The 8,367-nt window shown below is 36.2% G+C and overlaps 2 protein-coding genes across 2 annotated transcripts; one reads left to right on the top strand and one right to left on the bottom strand.

Annotated features, from left to right (window-relative positions):
* The first annotated feature begins 411 nt into the window (after positions 1 to 411).
* LOC9299586 (F-box protein PP2-B10) lies at positions 412 to 2,034 on the top strand. The gene is made up of 3 exons (XM_002865218.2): positions 412 to 872; positions 1,068 to 1,186; positions 1,302 to 2,034. Exons 1-3 carry the CDS (start codon positions 585 to 587, stop codon positions 1,720 to 1,722), a joined length of 828 nt encoding a protein of 275 aa, XP_002865264.1. The 5' UTR covers positions 412 to 584; the 3' UTR covers positions 1,723 to 2,034.
* A 279-nt stretch (positions 2,035 to 2,313) lies between these two features.
* Positions 2,314 to 7,980, bottom strand: LOC9299585 (disease resistance protein RPS4). Its single transcript, XM_002863463.2, has 5 exons — positions 7,434 to 7,980; positions 4,625 to 5,798; positions 4,206 to 4,520; positions 3,301 to 4,113; positions 2,314 to 3,225 (listed from the first exon to the last, which is right to left on the bottom strand). The coding sequence occupies exons 1-5, from the start codon at positions 7,898 to 7,900 to the stop codon at positions 2,593 to 2,595; spliced, it is 3,402 nt and encodes a 1,133-aa protein (XP_002863509.1). The 5' UTR covers positions 7,901 to 7,980; the 3' UTR covers positions 2,314 to 2,592.
* Between the last annotated feature and the right edge of the window lie 387 nt (positions 7,981 to 8,367).

Genomic DNA, 8,367 nt, shown 5'->3' with positions numbered 1-8,367 from the left:
CTAACATTAATCAATTTGTAATATTAATTAATAGATAAACATTTATGACAATGACATTTTCTTGTAAATAAGTGGCAACTCCACGATTTATTTCATATGTGTACTTCAAAAATGTATATATAGATTGGAGATTATGATAAATTTGTTTTTGACAATAAGAGCTCATGAGAATTTGATCATGGGAACATCAAGCTTTTTCAACTTCATTGCATACTCCATGAAAATCTACAGAGAATATTTAGGAAAGAATGGGAGAGTATTATTTATTTCAACGAAGATATGTCACTAGATTTGAAAAGCTAAGCCCAAGGCCCAGGAGTGTAATTAGTATTGTTACAAGACCACGCGTTAAGAACAAGGGGTAGTTTTGTAAACAAACGACTTATGTAAGACGAAGTCTTCAGACTATCATAGCTACTGGATGTTGTTGACTCAGTATAGTATGAACTCTACGATCTTGTCAAAGAAGTTTATAGGGATTGAATAAGACATATACGATAGTGTTTGAGATAAACACTTGTAGTAGTTTTCACAAAACATTTTGATATCAAGCTTTTCTTCAGTTTCCTTTAACAAGCCCACCAATGTGGCAAACTAACGGCGAAGACGGAGGAAAGAATGTCGCATCGTTCAATTCCTTGCCTGAGGACTGCATCTCCAACATAATATCTTTCACCAGTCCTCTAGACGCGTGCGTAGTCGCTTCGGTTTCGAGACTCTTCGAAGCGGCGGCCAAGTCAGATACCGTATGGGAGAAATTTCTTCCGCCGGATTGTGAATCTCTGGTTCCTGGATCGCGGGATTTCTCATTGAAGAAGGAGCTCTATTTCGCTCTTTGCGGCGATCCGGTTCTAATCGATAATGGAAAAATGGTATATATATGCATATCTATTCATCGGTTTTGCACTTTGTTCATATGATTTGAGAATAATAATAGAATTATGGCTACAAAACAAGCTTGAATCAGAAAATCTCTGCTATTTTGTGCAAAATTTGGTATAACTTTGAAGTTTCTAACTCGTTGCTATTCATGATTATTTTTTTTTTTTTTTTTTTTCCGAAACCAGAGCTTCTGGTTAGATAAAGCGAATGGGAAGAATTGTATCATGTTATTAGCGGATAACCTCAGTATCATATGGGGAGAAAATATTGACCATTGGCATTGGATTCGAATTCCTGAAGCTAGGTACCCTTTTCCATTATCTTTGCATTAATGCTGTTGTAATGACTCCTTGAAAAAATGTTCCCATACTGTACATGGTTGTCTTTGCCTCAGTCAAATGTTGCCCTGTATTATGCAGGTTTGGAAAAGTAGCGGAGCTTGTCAGCGTATGTTGGTTCAAGATTTGTGGCAGAGTGAATACTTGTGTCCTATCTCCAGAAACTCGTTACTCGGCTTACATTGTGTTCAAGAAAGAGGATAACTGTTCTGGCTTTAAAGATGTGGCCATAGAAGCTGCAGTGGGAGTGGTGGGACATGAACCTTCTAGAAGATCCATATGCTTTGATGAGCGGTTTTTTAGGGGAGAGAAGGGAATTAGTAACCGAGTGAAACCAGAGAAGAGACGAGATGGATGGATGGAGATTGAGCTTGGGGAATTCTTCACTGAAGGAGAAATGTATAGTGATGAAATTGAGATAAGTGCTCTAGAGACTAAGTTGCTCAATTGGAAGCGCGGCTTGATCATTCTAGGAATTGAAATCCGTCCTGCAAAAATCTAAGTCATTAATGCCAAGAACATTGGATGATTTTATGCCATGGGAGTGAAGAGGTAATTTTCTGTTGATAAAAATGTGTATTCAGTTGCGTTTGTTGTAATGTTTGGTTTAGGTGGTGAAGAATAACAACGTACTTTGCTAAAAGTTAAGCTCCATCTTTGTTCGGTTCAGTGGAGGATGTTGGTCTATGTAAACCGGCTTCTTGCTGTGCAAGAACGGTTGGATGATTCCGGTTATGTTTTGGTTCGAGTCTAAAAACTATGTTGTCTTTGTGGATTGTAATGTTTCTGAATTGGGATTTTTAATTTTGATATTCATCATTCTCGCATGAACGAATCAAATGAAGAAAAACATAAGTTTTGATCACTTACAAAAATTCTTTTGAAAACTTTATTTAAATCAAAATTTATTAGAAAGACGAGTTTTTGGCTATGTTGGATTTTAGTAATGTGAGATAGAATTAGGAAAACAAAATTCTTCACAAACCTCAAAAGAAAAGTCTTACACACAGAGCTTAAAATGATACCAGAGTCATACACAGACCCTGAAATAAGAGATTACCTTTCTGCTCTGTAACTTGACAGAACTGTGAAGTCTGAATTCAAAATAAAATAAAATGATGGTAAAAAAGAAGGTTTTGTAAAGAAAAATCACTCTGCCAAATCATTTAGCCTGATGGTAAAAGATGGGCTTTTGGAGGAAGCAGATGTTGTTGTAGCTTTACAACAGAGAGCAAAAAGAACACCAACTGCTCCAGGAGGATTTTTCTCCACCAATGACATACTAAGGAACAATCTTCTTTATAACAACTACTAGGAGTTTTTTTTTTGTAAGAATGTGGTTCACCTGAAACATATTCATCCCGCCTTGGAGTTACGCTGTTTTTTGTTTTGATAAAGTTCGTCTTCTTCTTTCATGGACCAATGTCCCTTTTTCTTTTTTTCTCTCATCCTCTATCATGCCGTATTGATGTTCTTCAACAGGCAAGTCAAACTTTACCTCATGAGAACTGTTTTTGTTTTTATCTTTTTCATACACCAAACTCAAACCGCACCTCAACACCTTGAATTTTCCTATCACACCTGTATCACCTGTCACAGTAAACTCAAGGGAGGCTTCAGTAAAATTGCATTTGTTAGAGTTCTCATCTTCAAGACACCTTATCGTATGCGGGCAAGTAATGTAGGCTATAAAAACATGATCTGACTCAATCTTGTCTTTCTTGTCTCCATCTCTAGTCCAACTTCCTACCGGGCAAGTAAAGGGGATCCAAGATTTGTCTTCAGCTTTTATATTAAAGGTGCATGTCACCGAGAAGCTGCTGATTTGATTTTGGCCAGCAGGAAATGAGACTACAGCACAGAGAGATATTCCAGAAAGCTTCTTTTCATGCCAATGTGGGGGGAGTTTGCGTCCTAACAGAGATCCAACCGCTTCATGACAAAACCAAGAAGGCACCTCACATCCAGGAAAGCAAGTGCTGAACAAAGCCTCTGAACTAAGACCCTGCAAAATTATAAATAAGAAAAATCATAAATTGTGGAGTTTCCTAGAAACATATAGATATAGAGAGAGCCATACCCCATTGTAGTGTTTACGAGCATATGACAGCAACTGACATTTCCTTTGAGAATACAATGTGATTTCATCCTTTGCAGCTTGCTCCAGCTTACAACAGTTGGTAAAATTGAAACTGCAATGGTTCTGCACGGTCGGCAAGATACGGGCTAGCGGTTTGGCAACAGTCTTCAATGAGCTACAGCCGTGTGCATCTAAGTAGTGAAGATTTGGTGGCAACTCTGGAATAGATGTAAGACTCTTACAATATTTCAAATCCAGCCATGTTAACTGAAATAGTTGATTGATGCCAGCTGGAAGGTAGCTGATCTCATCATTTCTGCTTAAGTATAAATACTGCACTGAGGGTAACTGCGGCACCGTTTTGATGGATGTCCCATCCAGAAATAAAATCTTTAAAGGGCTCTTGTTGATTGCTGGAAATTCCTTGAGCTTTAAGCAACCAGAGAGTACCAGTTTTTGAAGAGCTGTCAGCTCATCAACCTCGGTCGGGATATTCTCCAGCATTTTGCAGTCCTTCATAGTCAATAAGACAAGTTTCTTGAGGTTCACTATGTTGTCAGGAAGTTGACTTATAGCTGTTCTGTCTAAGTGTAAAGCTTCTAGATTTTCTGGAATCAACGGGAATTCCTTGAAGCTTGTGCAGCCGCTGAGGGTGAGAGTTTTCAGTGATTTCGAATCCACATCTCCAAGAGATTCAAGACTTGTGCACCCTTCAAGGTTCAGTCCTTGAAGATTTGGAGCCTTAGATAATCCTGACAAGCTGCTCAACAGACTTGAGTGATTGAGATCGACCCACTTTAAGACTGGTGTATCCTGTGACAGCAAAACATTTATTTAGCGGCCAGTCAGAAAAAACTACACAGGTTAACGCAAAAGGCTATAAAACTGTTTACTAAGAAACACACCTTAACACCATCCCAAAGTCTTTCAATCTTGCTGAAGGGCAGCTTAAGGTCGACGAGATTAATCGGGTTGAAATCGTTTGGAACTTCTTTTAATGGGAATTTTAGCCAGTGGAAGCATCGGACCTCTTTCAATGGTAGCTCAAGTTCATCGGGAATATTAATCTTAGCGTTGGTTTTACATTCCTGATGACAATGAGAATTGTAGAACTTGAGATACCGGAGATTGCGCATTTTTTTCAAATGTTCACGGTCTAAGCTGATTTCGTCCTGCACTTCAGACAAATCTAGGAAGACACCTCTGACATTGGCAGCTCCCTGGGAATAATATATAATAACAATAACCAGAGCAATATTAGCAAAGAGGAAAACAATGTAAGCTTTGATCAATAAAAATCTAGAGGAACTTCTTCTACTCTCACAATTCTGTTCTGCAGTAGATTAACTGTGCGTTCCTTGACTATGTCTTCATGGCGCCACAATCTCCGTTGTTTGCTACCACCTTTAAGATCAAGTTTCCTAGAAAATGTATGGACTAGATCATGCATCTCCACCCGACCGTCACAAGTATCAATCAGGAACTTATTCTTGAGAACTTGAATTGCTTCAGCAGATCCGGGGTCAGATGAAACCAGTAAACTTTCTACATAATCCACATCCTGCGACCTGAAACATGCTATGTCGAGAAATGCATCTTTCTGCTCCGAACTCAATTCGTTATAACTTACTTGCACCACTTGTCTAATATAAGTTTTGGGCTTTTGAGCGAGTATTTTCAGTTTTGTTTCCCAATGCTTCATATCTTTCTCACAAAGCTCTGTACCCAATATTTTGAGAGCTAGTGGATGGCCTCTGGCATAATGCACAAACTCATCTGAAAGCTTAATGCGATCTTCAGGAATGGCCTGATTAGTACCAAAGGCATGATGGTGAAAAAGATCCATGCCGTCTTTGTGGTTCAATTGCCGTACCACATAAGTGTCATGAACGAGACCTTCTAATAAGGACATGTCGTTTGTTGCAATGAAAATCCTGCTGCCATCACTGATCCACTCATGTTGATTTTGAAGATCATATATCCCAAGAAGAGCATATATTTGTTCCCTTTCACTAACATCATCAAGAACGACAAGAACTTTGCGTTTGCGCAGTTGACCCTTTGTTATACTATCTACTTGGGGGTTATTCAACTCCGGTAGTAGCTTTTCAAATAGCGATATGGTCAAGCACTCTAAATCGGAGTTATATGACTTTTCACGGATTCGATCGACAAACGCATGCCTAGAAAACTTTCCCTTCCACTTCTCAATGAGTTCCTTCAGCATTGTAGTTTTACCAATTCCAGGCATCCCAACAATTCCAGTGATAAGAGTTCTAGTGTCCTTAATATCCAGCTTCTCTTCCAATTCTTTTAGGCGTTGTTCGTTTCCAAAAATTCCAAAAGTCTTATCCTTTGCACCCCCTAAGGAAGTTCCAGTGTCGCTATATACTGAAGGTTCCTCAGAGGCGTTTTGGCTTCCCTCCAATGGAGATTTAACCGCCTTCAGCTGTTTCTTAACCGCCTCCACAATTGTTTTGAGTATTTCACTCTCGGGGCTGCAATACGAGTGATGAAAATCTACTTAACATTTTTGAAGTACAAATTTGCTCCTCTAATCGGATCGGGTTTTTTTCTGATTTTGACCCGGAAATCGTCAATCGGATCTTTCCTTAAATTATGGCAAAATTTAAAAACGAAAATACCTAATAAAATCTAAATTATATATATTTTCTCAACTAATTACTATATCTAAACTATTTATTTATGGTATATTCTTTACAATTTTTATAGATTAGGAAATCAATTATGATAATTTAATGCTAATATAATAAATTTGAGCTAATTTCCTAAAACCTCTCTACCTAATTTAAACATCAATATATGATTCTCATTTCACTTTTATTTGATCTTATATTTATATTATTTTGAATTATTATAAAATATATATAGTTAATAAATTTTAGTTTTTTTTTTCTGCATATGTTATGATTCAAATTTCTTAAAACAAACATATATTACTCAATCGATGAAGAAAAAAAGTATGTGTGTAATCTATATTAACATTTTTTTAAGAACAAATTGCACATTTTTAATCAAGTCGTTTTTTTTATTCTGACTCGAAATTGAGTCATTCAGATATTTTCTTAATTTCTATAATTATCTAAAACGGGACAGTATACCACGGGTGAGATCCTAAAATTAACAAATCAAAATACAAATATTTCGTTTGTTAAGATACAATTATAAATTGTTTTTACGGGTTGGTCCAAAAACACATACTAATTTAAAAAATATATATTATGGAAAACATTTGAAAATAAACTTTTAAATCGACTCGAATTATATGTCTTTTAAATAAAAGTGTTATTAAAAAATAAGAAAATGATGTTTAATTCCACAGGACATGAGTATATGGTGGGACGGGTTTGGATCGATATTAATACGGAACAATATACCACGGGTGAAATCCTAGAATTAACAAATCAAAATTTAATTATACAAGCTTAAAGAGTAAACAAAACAAATACAACTTAAAATATTTATTTTTATATACAACGCATGTAACCCGCAGTGTACAACAAAAATTATTATACACAACAAATTCATAAGTTTATAAAAAGATAAAAAAAAATATCAAATAATTAACTCGCGGTGTACCGCGGATCATATCCTAGTAGCTAGTAAGATTGTAACCTTCCCGAAATCCTATAGGTGTGAAACAATTTCCGTAATTGTTGTCAAACGCCTACAACCACAACTATCTGCAAATAGCGTTTGCGGGTGATAATGGAAGAAACAATCATCATCTTAGGACGGGTTGGCTGATTTTTCAGCCCTATACTAGTTGCAATCTCAGTTATTTAATTAAACAAATGCTTCCAATAATCGTATTTTGTTGCAAAGTTTTCAAATTTTATGTTTAAACAAATGCTTCCAATAATCGTATTTTGTTGAAAATTTCTAACCGATATTCTATAAAATTGCAGCAAATTTTAATTAAATAATGTTTACCTACAATTATAACAAAACTTTACCAAATTTGTAAAAGAAAAAAATAAATTGTAATTAAATAACAATTCATTAACTTTATAATTAAATTGGTTTTTAGGATATTATTTTTTGGAAAAATTGATAACTTTATTACTAAATGTTAGAACCTGTTAATCATTTGGGCAAATTAAAATCAATACCTTTTCTCGTGCACCGGGATGCCCATAAACTCAGGAATCGCTCTCAAAGCTGCTTTCCACTCTTTCTTCCTCTTATCATTCTTGGCCAGCTTCCTGAATGCATCACCGAACTCTCCCATCAAGTATTTCACGGTGGATGGCTCCACTTTGTAAAAGATGGGAATAGCCACGAGTCTTTTTTGATCCACACAATCCTTGATCTTCGCTAGCTCTCTCAAGCACCATTCTGATTCGGTGTAATTCTCAGAGAAGATAGCCAGAGCGATTCGCGATTCCTCTATCCTCGTCAATAGATTTTCTAGGTGTTCGCCTCTGTCTTCACCGCTGTCGACAAAGACCTCAATTTTATGATCTTTCAAGATCTTCTCAAGATGGCTCACGAATCCATAACGCAAATCCCGGCCACGGAAATGAATGAACACTTGATGTTGTGGTGGCAGTTCTTCGGGTGAGGAAGATCCAGCCATGGCCGGAAAAAAACTGTTTCTAGTTTGTTTGGAAAAAAGATTACACAGAGGCCCTTGCTAGTTGACTTGCAACTCTAGGGACTTTTTTTCATAGACGAGTAGTACACTCCAGATTTTTTAATAGGATAATATTAGTGAATAGCAAATTAGACACATAAAGTAAAAAAATATCAGTGACAAATGTGTATGTTTTACATCCTTAGCCATGGATCCACGTTGTTAGAAGAAGTGAAATAACCAAACCATCTTTCGTTTGTTGCGAGTTCAACCTTACGCGAGATAGTTTCGTGAGATTTTGTAAAATAGTATGTAACATTTAAATTTCACATGTTATGTTGAACTGAAAGATATGATATTTGAAAAAACATAGTGTTTTTTTTAAGAAAAAACATTGTTACGTAGTATTTTTTTAAGAAAAAGCATTATCATGGAAAAATTTAACCTGAATAGAATTTTTTTTAAAAAAG

Source organism: Arabidopsis lyrata (assembly GCF_000004255.2).
Source record: "Arabidopsis lyrata subsp. lyrata unplaced genomic scaffold ARALYscaffold_8, whole genome shotgun sequence".
Lineage (NCBI taxonomy): Eukaryota > Viridiplantae > Streptophyta > Magnoliopsida > Brassicales > Brassicaceae > Arabidopsis > Arabidopsis lyrata.
The sequence above is the reverse complement of the archived record's forward strand: the minus strand, read 5'-3'. Positions and strand labels throughout refer to the sequence as shown.

Bases quoted from the DNA above. Each gene is read 5' to 3' on its own strand.
- LOC9299586 (XM_002865218.2), top strand. From the start codon at position 585: ATGTGGCAAACTAACGGCGAAGACGGAGGAAAGAATGTCGCATCGTTC. The intron at 873-1,067 runs GTATATATATGC...TTCCGAAACCAG, and splicing joins TAATCGATAATGGAAAAATG to AGCTTCTGGTTAGATAAAGC. The intron at 1,187-1,301 runs GTACCCTTTTCC...TGTATTATGCAG, and splicing joins ATTCGAATTCCTGAAGCTAG to GTTTGGAAAAGTAGCGGAGC.
- LOC9299585 (XM_002863463.2), bottom strand. From the start codon at position 7,900: ATGGCTGGATCTTCCTCACCCGAAGAACTGCCACCACAACATCAAGTG. The intron at 4,521-4,624 runs GTGAGAGTAGAA...TATTATTCCCAG, and splicing joins ATCTACTGCAGAACAGAATT to GGAGCTGCCAATGTCAGAGG. The intron at 4,114-4,205 runs GTGTGTTTCTTA...TTGCTGTCACAG, and splicing joins GACTTTGGGATGGTGTTAAG to GATACACCAGTCTTAAAGTG.